At 40.2% G+C, this 15,441-nt stretch overlaps 1 protein-coding gene across 4 annotated transcripts in view; it reads left to right on the plus strand.

The window, feature by feature from the left end:
• NEK6 (NIMA related kinase 6) overlaps positions 1-15,441 on the plus strand; it is a 69,232-nt gene that overhangs the window by 34,547 nt on the left and 19,244 nt on the right. For all 4 annotated transcript variants that reach the window (XM_074846595.1, XM_074846596.1, XM_074846597.1 and 1 more), the window contains exons 3-7: positions 152-292; positions 1,631-1,693; positions 7,149-7,259; positions 10,798-10,906; positions 12,171-12,278. In XM_074846595.1, coding sequence (XP_074702696.1) covers positions 152-292; positions 1,631-1,693; positions 7,149-7,259; positions 10,798-10,906; positions 12,171-12,278 — 532 coding nt within the window. The remainder of the gene's footprint in view (positions 1-151; positions 293-1,630; positions 1,694-7,148; positions 7,260-10,797; positions 10,907-12,170; positions 12,279-15,441) is intronic.

Genomic DNA, 15,441 nt, shown 5'->3' on the forward strand with positions numbered 1-15,441 from the left:
ATCCTTACTGTGAGGAATTTATGCTCCTAAATAGGATTAGTCATAGAAACCGCTAGTTGGTGGTCATAAAGAAGACAGCTTGGGAATGCAAATTCATGTTTTTGCTTCGCTTTTTCTAGTTCATTGATACAATTTCTTTTGACTTGAACAGAGACATTTAACGTCGTACCCATATCGCTGCACACTGGCAGATTTTCAGATAGAGAAAAAGATTGGCCGAGGACAATTCAGTGAAGTTTACAAAGCAACTTGTCTTCTGGACAGAAAACCTGTGGCATTAAAGAAAGTTCAGGTGAGCATTTAAGTTCAAAGTCTTACTATTTAGCAAGTAGAATGGGAATGTTTTAAGTGTCTACACAGATTACTTTGAGTGAGATACCTCTTTCAGTATTCTTTTGTCAGCAGTAATAATGCAATAAAATGCTTTAAAAATTAAGAGTTTTAAGGTTTGGGAGCACTGGATGATCTGGTTTGATATTTTTACATTAAAAAACCCAATACCCCTGCTTTCTTATTTTATTCAGTTGGGTTTTAGAGGGTGTGTTTGGGTTTTTTTACTTTTTTTTATTTCAAGATAAGGAATAAAGAGTAATCCTTCTGAAGGTCTCAAAGCAGTTTTACAAATACTGATTAAGTCAGGTTAGTTCCATGGTGCACAGTTTACATCTGGATATGAGGTGAAGTGGCCCCACGGCTCCTGCCTGCCCCTCGGCTGTATCCTCTGCAGCCACCTTCTCCATGTAGCCCCTATATCCCTGTTTCCATTTTGAGTGTTCTGTTTGCACTGCATAGTCTTTATCCCTCGTCATCTTGGAGTGGATTTATGTTTCTAAAACAGAATTGTGTAGCAGTGGTGCAATTTCATATTTATTTTTAATTTCACTTTTTACTTCATGAAAAGGGTTCACTAATTTATAATTAAATGTGTGTGAAAGAACAAGGCCCTGATGGCCGTAGTCGTACAGCTGGGAGACTGCCATCTCGACACAGACGAATCATGAGAACACAAGAGCACGAAAGGGAAAAATGCCTGCACTTGCTAATTTTAGAAGAATTTCTGAAAAACTTTCATGCAAGCAGTATAGAGTTTTAACTTGGCTTAATGTATTGTGCAGTGTTCAGAACAGCATTTTATTTGAAGGAATTTGCCTTTAGTCCTTCAACACGTCCTTTAAACTCTTGTTTCTAGTGACTTGCTCTGATTATTACAGAATGAATATTAATGCTCAGTATTATTTGTTAATTATTACAGAGAAATCAGTGGAAGCTATATCTCTGTTTAAAAGAAAAAAGTAAACATTTTATCTTTACTATGTGAAATTAATAGTAACTAAGCTAACTCTGTTTTGTGAATTTGCTGTCGTGATTTTCAAACTAGTATCTTTATTTCTCATCCTGCTTAGACTATTGCCTACAGGTTCTGCAATAAATTTTATCCTATCGCTAGCCCTTTTCAGTGGTTTCAAAATAAGGAAAACATTAGTCTTTCTTTGATCTAGGGATTGTGTGTATACTCATTACAGCTGAGGATACACAAACTGGGAGAGGAAAGATCAATTTCTTGTTAAAATATAAATTTTTTTTTGTTGTTGTTGTTTAATTTTCATCTGTACATTTTTGTCTTTTGAAGATTTTTGAAATGATGGATGCCAAGGCTAGGCAAGATTGCATTAAAGAAATTGACCTCTTGAAGGTAAGAATTTTTGTGATTACTTTTACTGGTTTTTGTTTTGAGAAAAAAAAAATTGTTTTCAGGTTGGCAACAATCACTTGCCTGTTACGGTAAATAAAGCTTATGCAGCATGCACAGTGGTCTTAACAGACCGTGCTTTCTTTTGCAAGCTATAGAATGCCTACATGATGCAAGAATTTTGTCTTAAAGCTTAATTTTATTGAGTTTTCTGCCTATCATCTAAGGAATCTATTAAAAATCTTTCTTCATAAAAAACCCACAAGTACTCCTCTTTGTGAGGGATGTAAATTCTGCCCTTTATGCATTTTGATTTGTTTGTCACTTTAATGAACAAGCTAAATGGGAAAACAGTTTTGCATGTGCATGTCATGTATCTATATGTACACATATCACACATGAAAAGTAGTAGTTTAGATAAAGGCTCTGACACCAGAGAGTGTTTTTTAAGTAATTAAACCAACTAGTGATTTTTTTTTCCTGTCTCAGTAGTTTATTTTAAAATGTTGGTAGAAAATATATATGCATTGCACTTTAAATATCTGTTTTGAGTAAATGCAACAGATTGTAGAAGGCTAAAATTTTAGTTTAGTCAAATTTAATTCTAAAAGTATTAAATAATTCATTTTGTAAATGTGATTTTAGGTATTTCTATTTAAATTGTCGATTTATATTCATGCAGTTGTAGACAAAGCTTGAGTCCTCTAGACTGTAGTGAAGGCATGCAGGATAAACATGAAGATTGCAGTTTGTGTGATCCAGTTGTTTAACAGTCATGGAGAAAAATAATGCCAACATTAAGATTCAGAAAGAGAATTTGTGATATTTTTGGGTTCTAGATAATCTACAGCTTTGTCTTGATCTCTGGTTATGGAAGATGTCATAAACTTGCACTGGATTTATTTAGAGCAGAATGTGCAAATTTTTGAGAATTGGAGGAGACTGAAAATGAAATACCCACAAAGACAGGAGATTCTAGAAGGTCAGCTCCCATCACTTGGGTGGGAAGCCCAGAGGCACTTAACTTCCTGAGTACAGCTCACCAGGAAGCCGGGCATCGCACCGGGGTTACCGGAGTGGCGAGTTGTGAAAGTGCGTACGATACGCTGAGCCACGCAGGGCTTCCCTATCCACTGCTGGAGTCAGTGAAATTACATCTCACACTCCCCACTCCAACACCATCACCAAAGCTCTCTAGTCTAGCGTGGCACTACTGGAAGCCTGACTCAGCTCCTTTTGAAGTCAAAAGCTGTTGCATCTGTCTCTGAGCCAGTGTATTTAAGTTAAAAACCTCTGTTTGTCCGGAATTAAGAACTGTCTGTGTGTATTCTGAAGTCTTCGGTGGTTGTCTTTGGAGCAGAGTAGCATGTTTGCCACACTTACAACCTCTTGTTTATGATTTTTTTTAAATAGTAGCTGTAGCTCTCTGGAGGGAGGGAGTTTCCATTATACCAGCAGAGTTCTGCTTTGAAAAATACTGGTTGATAAAATTGGATTGTTTTGCACAATATTTTATAGAAGACTAGAAAACATTTCAGTAAATTAATTTAGTTGGGACTGAAGGGAGGAGCAGGAATAATTATTGACAGTCTACAGAAACATACCAATATGCTGTTTATTATGCAAAACACCACTCTGCTGGTAGCTTAATTATTTATTGTTGAATGTCAATGTATCTTCCTACTTGGACGGTTGTGTAGTACCATCCAAGGAATGTGAAGTTTGAGTATGTTAAAAAGTCAGTTTGATGAATCTTGTTGTATTACAGATGCAAAGGAGATATATTTCTTAGCATTGCTTATAGTTCACTTCTTTCAAATGACTACTAGTTTTCAACTCAGAGCCAACAAAATCCATTGAATTTAGCCAAGATGCATGTAGCTCAGCTTCTGAGAAGATCAGCAGATAATAAGTAAAAGGCTGTCAAAGTTGAAGTTCCCGGTTTTAGAGCCGTGCTGTTGATGCTGTGCGGGTCAGCATGTTTGCTAACCCAGCCCAGGCAGTTACTCAGGTTTGTCTGCAGGCAGGGGAGGGTTGCTGTGTCAGCATCAGCGGCGGGCCTGCACGTCACTCCGTGTCCTAAGACAAATAACTGATGAGATCGAAATATCTGCAAGTCATCTTTTGCTAATTGATGGCTCCCATGCTGCCTGCTCTCACAGCTTCATGGAAATAACCAAAGGTCTGTGTGTGGATGTGCTGGGACAGTCATGAAAAGTCGTATTTCAAAACTTCAGAGCTGCTTCACCAGAGTAGGACACGGGTCCCTTCTCAGGGCTGGGCAGTAGCTGTCACCATTTGTGCAGCGTGGGACAGAATAGTCCGTGCCTGGGCGTAGGAAAAAGTTTTAAAAATGAGATTTCAGTTCCTGCTGCAGAGTATGTGTGATCTCTGGCCTGGCTTCTGACGAAATTTCATGGGGTTTCTTGTTCTGTTGTGAGGTTTTCACATTTTGGTTTCCTTTAGAATAGTTTCTGTGCAGCTTCAGGAAAGTAGGACAAGTGTATTTTTCTCGAATGAGCTATTCTCAATAATTCTAATTTCAGCATTTTTAGAGTCATTATATGAAAAGTTTAAATACATTTCACTTCCTAAATTTATCGATTAAGGTAGTTGTTCTTGTGTCTAGAAAGCGTGAAGTGTGTAAGGACCCAATTACAGTATTTCAGAGTTGGTTTGAATCTTGCTCAACTTTACTTTTCATCCCTGTTGATGTGGAGTACATGTCTGCCTTGCAGTTGTCTAATGTCTGGCCATGCAATATGGGATATTCATATTTTTAAAACTTTGATGCTACTTTTAAATTCTGATGTCTAGTACGAAGTATTTATAGACTTACTGAAACAACTTGCTGTAAGAGCTTTTCTTTCTTTGTTGTTTATATTTTTAATGTAGACCATTGAGGAATTTGTTGAAGGAATTACACAGACTTGCTGTAGTCTATCCCTGTCAAAATAATACTTCGTCTTTTTTGATGAAAGACTTTTATGTGACCATGGAAACAAAGGAATTTTTTGTGATTTGTAAATGACTTATAATTACTCAAAATTTAATAGAAGCCGGACAAAATTGTGCATTACTTTCAGTGTAATTCTGTCTAAAAGGTTTAGGTAAAGCAGCTCAATAATGTGGCTGTAATCAGCATTTGGGCTGCCAGCACCCACACCCTCTCATTTAGAGGTGGCTTACCCTTCCCCATGCCTCTTCCTGACAGTGCTGCTGTGCATACACATCAGGCATTAACTACCATCATACTTCTAGGATGCATTAAAGAAATGGGAAATTTCATTAACCCACAATAAACTGTTTGTAATGTTTTGTGCATTTAAGGATTTGTGAGAATGAATATACTTTCTTTCTGACAAAATTCAGGTAGTCTTTTCCATGACACAGGAGTATACAATAGTTATAAAAAATCCTCAGAGTCAATATATTTATTTAAAATATGTTTGACAAAAGGAAGAGTGGGGAATGGATGTTTGGCTTATCCAGAGTGGTCTACCTGGCTGTTCTGGGAAAACAAGAGTTCAGTGGTCAGTGAATTGTAGAAAAAAATGTGTATTTCTGCATTCACACCTCTAAAAGGTTGTGGGCAGCCTCCTGTGTTTTCCAGGAGAGCAGAGAGCCTAGTGAGGCTCCTTCTAGAGCGCTCATCCCTCTGCTTAGCTTCAGCAAGGAGTGGTGTCAGCTGCTGCTGCTGGAAGGGAGAGTCCTCGGAGATCAGCTCATCAGAAGAGCTACCACAGAAGGGTGTTTTGTTTGTTTGCTTTTAATTTTATACAACTTGATCATAACAGAAGAAATATTCCTCTTTAGATCTAATGAGTTTCTTTAAATCAGTACAAACCATCAGTAAAAAGTGTGTACAGTCTCACAGAACGATTTAAATTCTTTGTATCGGTTAAGCAGTGCTTGGGTCTGAGTAAGCTGAGCTTTGTTATACACAATAAATGCAGTAAAGGCTGGGGTGCAGGATGGGACAAATGTTAGTGTAGTTGCTCTCCCAACAGTGTGTGGTCTTCATTCCCTGTTACAGTTGTAGTATTTTGATGTTGTGTTTTATTGGCACATGGTGCTGCGGCTTAGAAAGAGGCTTGTTCGCTACTTGGACTCCCCAGTGCCACTGGGAACTCAGGAGAGTTCCCACCCGAGCATCCTCCGACGGACAGAAAACATCCCTTGAATCGTGGGCTTGACTGCACCCACAAGAGCCGTTGGCCGTACCCAGGCATCGGGTCTGCCGTGAGAGACCGTGCCTGAGGTGATGCGGGGGAAGGCGCCCTGATTGCATGAGGTGTTGGGGGCTGTTCTGCTCGTGATTTCAGTGCTTTTTCCGCTGGAAGTTGATCTTTGATCGATGTGCCTGAGAGCAGACATTTACAAGAAATTTCAACAGAAATGGTGGGCTGTGACACTTATTTATTTATTTAAGGCTTGGGCTTGTGGGAATGTTCTTCTCCTGATGCCTGCACATGGATCCCATTAACGCTAATGTGTGCTAGTGTCAAGGCATTGCAAAGGAGAATCTATCCCCTAATGTGCATGCGGAGAGGAGTGATTAGCATGATGGATCATAACAGTGTTTCTTTTGGCTTTGTAACCCCTGGAATAGACAGATTGAGTCACAGCTGTTTAGTAGATGAAATGCTCACTTTAGTAGTTTCTAAATTTACTGCATTTTTGAGAGCACAAGAGAAAGATAATCTAAAGCAAAATGAGTGAGGGAGAGTGAATAGAGATCTAGATCCTACGTCATCTTCTAAGCGGTTACAGTTTTTCACTTTAAGAAATTCAGATATTAAATATTAAACCAGAAATTTTAATTTGTGGACCCTGTTTCTGAATTTAGCCCTGTGAGTAACGTGTAACAATCTGAGAAGATGCCATTTTTTAAGAAACACGGAAGGAAAAAAAATAATTAAAATATCAGTTGTGAATATAAGGAGCTATACTGAAATGAAAAAAGTAATTAATGAAGATGCAAGCATAAATAATCAGAAAAATAAACTGACGTGTGCAATTTGTGCGTTATTTGCCTCCATCAAAGTTTTAATTAATTCTGTTGTGCTTCTGAGAGGCAGAGAGACCTCAAGGAGTGCTGTAATCAACAGTTGGGTTTTTTGTTTATATTTAATGGGGGAAAAAAATCAGTTACTGCTTAACAAAGCTTCTTTCAGGACATTGCTTTTAAATACTTTGTGAGTTTACAATAGAAGAGGTGGTTTCACACTATTTTGGGCTGTACGGCTCTTTATTCAAGACACTTTTATTATGCTGTGCTTACGATAAATGATATTTCTTACAGGATTTTTGTCTATAGTAACTCAGAGCAGTTTGTAGTTGCACCTATTGTGAACTGTTTTGCATAATGATTACAAAAGTGGTACAGGTGTTGTATCTTGGAGTTGTCGTTACTACAGCATTGTAAATTTTCTTCTTGCCTTCCCTCTGTCTGCAGCAACTGAACCACCCCAATATAATTAAGTATTTGGATTCTTTTATTGAAGACAATGAACTTAACATTGTCCTGGAACTGGCTGACGCTGGTGATCTCTCTCAGATGATTAAGGTAAGGACGTGTCAGTTCTAGAGGTGCTACAAACTTTCAGGATTAGGCAGAGACAAGAGGCAGAGGGGGTGAGCACATCTGTGCTAGAAGCACTTTTAATCTCTCCTTGCAGTTGTGCACACCCACAGGGTGCTTCCAGAGCCCAAACCGAAGTGTCTGGTGGTGTTTTAAATACACGGGGCTATGCCACTTGCTTCTGGTCGCTGCTTTGGAAAGGAGCAAGCCTCTGTCTGTTTGGTGGGACGTCGTCGTTATTTGCGAGGCTGATTTATCCAGTCCGTGATTGATGGGGACGTTTAATTATTGTTAGATTCACGATTCGTATAGCCTGTCTGCCACTCTGAAGACATTCAAGGAAGTGTATTGACTTTCTTTGCAGTGGGGATTTGGGTTTGAGAAAATGTTTCAAGTACTTGTTCTTCTTTTATGTTGCTCTTAGGAATACTTGTATTGCTGCAAACCAGCTTTAGTTAAGCTGTTACCACCTGCTTTTATATTTTCTTTGACATGTTAATCTTTAGACATACATCCCTTGTGAGAACAGATGTGTTATATCATGTTTGTTAGCACTCTCAACCTTCTCTCCATGTTTTACCTGATTTTTGCCATCATTATTCTGTAATTATCATAAATGAATGTTTGGAAAGTTCTCCTCCTCCTTGTTGTCACAGTTAAAATATCTTATTAACAGATTTGTTTTCTTTGCCAGCAGAGCTATGAGGCACTAGGCCAAAGGCTGTCAAACAAGTTATCCATTTAGTCCATAGTCAATGGCTAAATTTACAGTATCCATGAAAATCTGCTCCATCTCACAGGAGAGTCCCCCTGGGCGAGCGAGCTGGGAACAGGCAGTTGGCAGAGCCGCTCCCGGGGAGAGCCCCGGAATTGCAGACACAGCCTCACTCCGCAGCCGCTCCGTAGCAGGAGCGATGGTGAGATCTGCCCCCGGCCCAGGGGACGACGACCCGGCGGGGACCGAAGCCGCACACGCGGGCTGGTGGCTCGTGCCAAAGGTGGCCGCTGGTGTCAGGGTCTCAGTTGTGCTCACCAGGGGTTGTGGAGACAGAGCTTGTCCCTCTGCCTGGGGAGAGCTCGGGCATATTTTTATCTTTCGCTGTTTTCTTGTGGATTCTTCTATGTTTTGCCCTTTTCCCAACAGATCCTGGGAAACCTGCAGTTTATCTCAGGCTTTTTGTAGTTGGAGTTACAGATGAGGAAGAACTGAGAGCAGGAGTTAGGGCTGTGATCATCCTGGGGTGTGCAAGTTTTTTGCTTTGATTTTTAAATCTTAGCTTATAAAAAGTTTTGTCCACATAATTGTGAGATATCATCATATAAAATATTTGCAATTTTTTGTCATTTACAGTTTTTAGTTTAAAACATTCCCTATTGATAAATAGGTTCATTTTATCTATTAGAGTTGGTTATTAATTTTTTAAAATTACTTTTTCTGCCATTATAAATAGGAGTTACATTTCCCAAAACATAATTTGTAGATTCTTAGGTTGATAACTTGAACAGCACTGGAACTTGTGTTCATTCTGCCAGCACTCCCCAGTCTGATCTGTTTTCTCATGTGTTTATCACAGGCATGAAGATGATGCCCTAGGTTTTTTCAAGGTCATATAAATGATGTTTTTCCATTGGTGAAAATCTTGGAATTCCATTTTTTTATTAGAGGAAAAAGACCCCTAAAACCAAGAGGGAACAAAAGTCTCCTCCTAAATATAGCTTTAACTGCAGGAGTGGAGTTTGCCTGCCTGCCCCTCCGTGTCACCCCCACGCCCCACCCACCCCTTGGGAATTTAAGCTTATGTGAGGATTTTCAGTTTGGCGAGGCGGTAGGAACAGCAGTAACAACACTCCGAAGGTGTGAGAGTGATAAAAACAGGGACTGTCTTTGTCACGCCCCTGGTGCCTGCATTATTTATGAGGTATTGTAAAGCTGATGTAAGGGAGTGCTGCAGGATAACCCACTGGAGAGTTGGGACTTTCTTGTAAATGTCAGGCAAATCTTATTGGACATGACATTTAGAAAATTATCACTTGTGGTCTTGCATATCCACTCTTAAATACTTTAATGAGAATTAAATAATTTTATCATGTATATAACACTTTATCCCTCACCCTCTGTAATTCCTCTGTGCTCTCTATCAAGTTTTGGTTTGAAACTGTTGCAATCTGTCAGATTTGCTGCCTGGGGAATTGCACGGTCGTGCCCCTTCGCAGCTGATCTGCAAAAGAAAATTTGCCGTTACTTGAGTCAAACACGAACCAGTAACAGCATTTCACATAAAATATAAAATGTGACAACGGACATCAGATGTCTGTACTGAGAGGAAAAAGCACAAATGCAGAAAGGGGCAACAACCAATTCCCTTTCCTTTATTCTTGCTCTCACACACTGCTGATGGAAATTCTCAGGGGTGCGATGCAAAAGCAATGCCGTTGTAGTGTGCTAGAAGGGTGTACAGTGTTTCAGAGGTAGTCATTATCCAGTGACACCTTGTATATCAAAGGATGAGGATAAATCTTAAACCTCTGGAAGTGTGTTCTAAGTGTATTTTATTAATGCTGTGGATGAAGAACTGACTCAGTGTCTAGCACAGGAAGAAGCAGTGAGAAGTCAGGCACCACTAATCCAAAGCAGAGCGATATTGGGGCGCTTGGAGGGGGCGGTCCCGCGTTGCCTGTCACGTACACGGCTGGTGTGTGTTTCTGACATGGAAAAAGAGTCATTGAGGATAGATAATGTTTAGTCTTCACTGCAGTGTGCAGCTGGTTATTTATTCCTGTAATAAGTTGCTTGGGAAGGATACTTCAGTATTGCAGAGAACCGTCACCATGCTGCACTCCTCCATATTGTGTGTGTTTTGCTTACGATGGTTTTGTTTGAGAGCTATTAGAGGAGGTCCATCGAATCCGGACTCAGCTATGCTTGGCGCTGCATACATGCACACAAAACGGTCTTTTCCCAGGTCTGGGTGTCTCTTGATCAGTAGTGTCTTTCTGTCTCACTAGAGATAGTTCAGTTAATTTAGTATTCCTATTACGCATGAAATGGAATATCTTATTCTACCTGATTGCAGAAGAAACATGGATACTTCATTGATGTTCTGGCCACCATTTAAAAAGGGGAAACAGATTACCTTATTGTTGTTAGTAGACTGTACGATAATGAATGTTTACAAGATTTTTTTAACGATCTTTTGTTACTTAAGGCAAAATGTTTGAGACGTTTGTTGTTTTGAGGCATTAAATATGTTTTGCAAAGTAATTAAGGAGATTAATGCTAATTATAACTGGTGTCCATTCAAAAATGTCAAACCTATTTAAGCATATTTTTCATAATAGTTGTTAATCAGTGAATTGCATTGAAGTTTACATAGAGAGAGAAGGAGTTAAAAGCTAATCAGAAGAAAAGCCATGCTGCTGCAGATCTGGAAGACATGAGCAACCTGCAGCTGACTAACACAAGTCCAGGAACGAGTCAATTATGTTGCTTTTTCACTGATCTTTTATTTATTTCCTCCCACAGTATTTTAAAAAGCAGAAACGGTTAATCCCAGAAAGGACGGTGTGGAAATATTTTGTGCAGTTATGCAGTGCAGTTGAACACATGCACTCCCGCAGGGTGATGCACAGAGGTAACATTAATTCAGTCTCTTTTCACTGAATAATAATATAATGTTCCAATTAGTAAGCGCCTACATTCAAAAACAATTATGCTGATGTTCAGCCAATGCATGTTTAGAGAGGCTGGAGCTTGCAAGATGGATTTCTCCTTCTGTCTCTTTGCCTCATTGTTAAAGGATTCAGTCCGAAGTGAGTGTGGTATTAGGAAGATGAGCTGCTTTGTATTCCAGACACTGATATTAAGTAGAAGTGTCAAACTTGCCATTAGAAAAGTGTCAGAAGTAAAATGCTGAGACTACTGGATACACTGAACTCTAAGAAATAGTCTTCATTATATTAGCTGTGACCTTAGAGAGTTTAGAAGAGTTTTTTTTCTGTCTTGCAAGCTTTTCTGAAATATTAATACAAATATGTCCCACACTCTCATAAGCTGTTCTCTATTTTCATTAATTATTTTTGAATCTCTCGTCTTAGAACTTTTCATAACTTTGAGCTCTGTCCAAAAATTACATTGCTGCTTTCAGCATAAATGAAATGCTTTGTGAGGGGCTTGACCCAGGAAGTGCAAATATCCCAAAAGGCACCAATACCAGTCTCTGCTGCTTGCTGTTTCCTTTCTCCTTTGAAGTAGTGAATTCTTCACTGTTTTTTTTTCAGCAACGTGATACCTTTTTTGCTCCTTTATACATCCCCTGATGCAGTTTATCACTTGTACATGAAATAGGTCTGTAATTGGTGGCTGAAATCTGGAGCCTCGCACGTTTAGTCTGCTTTAACATGAGGAAAGAGCCTCGGTAACTCAATCCTGACACGACTGCTTGGGAAACTGGGGTTCTAGTAATTTTTGCACTCCATTGAACAAACTGGGCTGTACAGAGCCCAGAATTTATGTATATGTGGGACAATAATTAGCCCGTGGTGTGAGGGGGCAATGGTGGGCAGTACAGTTTCCAGTAGAAAACAATCATTTCCAAAGAGGAGCAGACATGTTTCTTTGATTTCCATCAGTTAAAGAGGATGCCTCAATTCTGTTGTGCTGTTTCCTACATTTCCCCTCCCTCACTGGTATTTTTTGTGTGCTGGAAAGTATACTCTGATTTTTGTGTATGTGCAGAGCTTGAAGTCTTGGAAGATTCAGCCTATCAAAGCTATAAAGAAACATGGTTCTGCTCGAGCCTCTTTTGTCCAGAGAGCGCTCCAGGCTATGTTTCTACTGCGGTAGTAGAACCAAATAACCTTTTGTGAGTTTGACCTTTTACCTTTTTCTTCTTGCAGACATAAAACCAGCCAACGTGTTTATAACAGCCACGGGGGTGGTGAAGCTGGGAGATCTTGGATTAGGCCGGTTTTTTAGTTCTAAAACCACTGCAGCACATTCCTTAGGTAAGATGGTACTTGTCGACAGTAAGCACGCCGTACTGTACAGTTGTCAGCTGGGGGGTTCAAAAAAAGTGGTGTCTGTCCTCTTACTATGACAGAAGCTTAATTCAGTGGATGCGAACTATGTTTTCTGTGATAGGCATTTTAAATACTCTTCATATGAAATTAATAGGGTTTTTTTTGTTTTAAAACTCCACTTCATTATTTTTTTCTGGAAGGTCTGGCCTGGTAAGTGTATGATTTATAGCAAATGTAATAAATGCAGCTCTTCCACTCTAAATAGCATGTTTGCCTGCACTCTGCTTACTGGAATTAAATGTTGCACCACCACCATTTTTATCAGATGCTGGTCAGCCGACTCACGCTGAGCAGGGGTTGTGACTGTCACCTGAAGCAAGGGAAGTGTTCAAAGCCCTCACTGTTCATCTGTTTCAAAAAAGGGCTTCACTTGAAACTCAGCTTAGGCTTTAAAAATCCAAGTTTTTGTAATGTCTTCCATGTATCTCAGGGTTGTTTTCCTGCTCTTCTGTCAGTGCAGCTAATTGTTCTTGTCAAAGTGTAGTACCTTATTTTTATTCTGTACTCTGCTGTGCTTTGGTTCATCCCAGCTTCTTGCTATCCGCAAAGGCAGTAGCGTCGCCACACTCCCCCGTGTTAATGTGTTGAACAGAACTAGAGCTACTGGCTGTCTTGCCAGACTTCATGTGAAGTAGCCTTCTACTTTGATGGTGAACTGCTTTTCTGACCAATTTTGCAGCCATTAAGTAGTTTCATTTAGACAGATTTAACAGTTTGCTTATAAGTAAAGTTATATAAGCCTTTGGTAAGTGTTAAAGTTGTAATTCTTCTGTTGCTTCTGTTTCCCTCCCTCTGAAGCCTCTTACATCATCATTTGTCATCATGTTTACTGGACCAGTCATAATGATTCATTTCTTGGGTTTTTTCTGTGGTTTACAAGTAGCATGATTATACCTCCAGCATTTTTCTGGGAATTGAAATTGAGTTCACTGGTTTAGAGCATCTGGGTTCTTCTCTCCCTCATCTTTACCTTTAGCAAAAATTACAATGCTATAGAAAAGTGTACAGTATATGCCGTTCATTCTTTAAGTCTTACAGCATAAAGTATTTCATAATTGTGTCTGTAACCTTTTGAGAGGTGGCTGATTTTCTGTTTTATTAACGAGTCTGGTTTTTGAGTCACAAAGGTGCTTCTGTGTCACAGTAGTGAAGAAACTTTAGCTTTTAGTGCAGTATGGAAGCTCTTTCACATTTAGCTCTCAGTTGACTTTGGAATACACGACATTTGTTTCACTGTTTGTTTTTGTGCAATTTCCTCCACTGAGTGTGAGTCTTGCTCAATTATTTCTTATATGCCTACAAACTTAATTGATAATACTCACCATCAACGCTGGTGCTTCTCAGTGCACAGGCAAAGAAGATAGATACATGCCTTTGTGCTTAAAAAAAAAAAAAAGTAATTTCTAGTTTACTTTCATAAAATATTAGGAGATTTCCCTTTGCATCAAAAGCTATCCTAGGATCCTCTTCAGAGAAAGTTACAATCACATGATCTGAACAGGCAAAAATATGATCATGTCTAATTATATGATCTTATCTAGTTTGACTGCTGCACTTATATTAATAAGAATAAATTGGGGCTTGGAAACTGGCTGCGCATGTAAGCCAAGCTTGTGACCTTTACCAGGGTTGCTCTCTCTTAATTGAGAAAGCTCGTGTAGGAAGACTTAAGCCTCTTCTGCAAGAACCTTGCCCTTCCTCAAATCAACAGCATCCTGGAAACAGGTGAATAAGGTGCAGAACACTGAGGGAGCAGCAGTGAATGGTACTGGAGACAGTGCGTTGTGTTGCGGGACACACCACCATGTCCAGTGGTTCTTGTATCCAAGTAAAAAGAACACTTTAACAATCAAAAAAATATGCAGACTTGAAGCTTTTTTTTTTTTGGTAATTTGCCAGACATACAGGTTTTGTAGCAGCAGGAAATCTACTGATCTTGGGTTTGGTTTAATTAAGACATTTGTTTAAGTAGGTGTGAGTGATGAACACCCTGCAAACCAGAGTGTGGTACCCGCGCGGACCCAGGCTGTGATGCTGGGCACTTCCCGTAGCCACGTTGCCCCGGCAACCGCCCTGAACCATCATTTCTCTGGCTGCTGACCCATGAATTGAACGTGTGGCTTATGCAAATATATTCATCTAATTTTTTTTTTCTTTCGTTGTATTTGCTAGCATCAGACTGGCATGAAAGGGCATTAGGCAGTACCACGACCCGTCTGACAGGTGTACCACCGGGCTGCGGCGGCGCGGCCGCCGCCGTGTCAGGAATGGGAGCCATAATTAGAGCAAAGAACAGAATGAACGTCAGATGAATTACCAGGCAGCAGATCATATTTGTCAGGAAGGATTGCATACATAAAAATTAAGTGACAGTACATGCCGGGGTAATGAAAGAAAAATGAAAGATTTGCCCGTACACAGCTCGCGAGATGCTCGGAGCGACGGCGGGATGCCTGACCGGCGGCACGGCCCGGTGGGAGCATCGCCAGGGCAATGGGCGACTGCCGGGCAGGGAAAGCTCCAGCCCCTGGAAAACCTCCACGGGCAGACCTGCACCAGGGGAAACGTGGGCACCTCCTGTCTCCTGGGGTAACAGAACTGCGCTGGGAGAGGCAGCGGTGGGGTGGAGTGGGGGATAAGCACCAGAATCCAGCCAGGCGGCACCACTTCTGCCGCTTTCCCTGTTCCCCGCGTGACTTGTGAGAGAAGGCAGGAGATGCTTTTCCGTAGGGGAGAGCTCTTCATGCACAAGCTTTACCAGAATTCTCCCATGTTTAAAGGTAACGAGTGTAGCCAAGGTGAATTTTACTACTACTTGTTACAACACGGTGGCTTATTCTTCTTCCTTCCCTAATTTAAGCTCCCCTGTAGGAGAAGCTCCAGGATTGAATTTAATGGAGACAGACTCCTGTATTGCAGAAACTTTATTGGGGGGTGTAGGAGGGAAGAGGGGCACAATTCAGCATGAAGTGAGGAGGAATGCTTTTCGCTTTTTTTTTTTCATTACTGCTTATGATTTTCTTGAAAAACTTTTATAGCCTGTTCTTTTGCAGTTTATACTACATTCATAGTCTTTTTTTTTTCTTTC

Source organism: Strix aluco, chromosome 20, assembly GCF_031877795.1.
Source record: "Strix aluco isolate bStrAlu1 chromosome 20, bStrAlu1.hap1, whole genome shotgun sequence".
Lineage (NCBI taxonomy): Eukaryota > Metazoa > Chordata > Aves > Strigiformes > Strigidae > Strix > Strix aluco.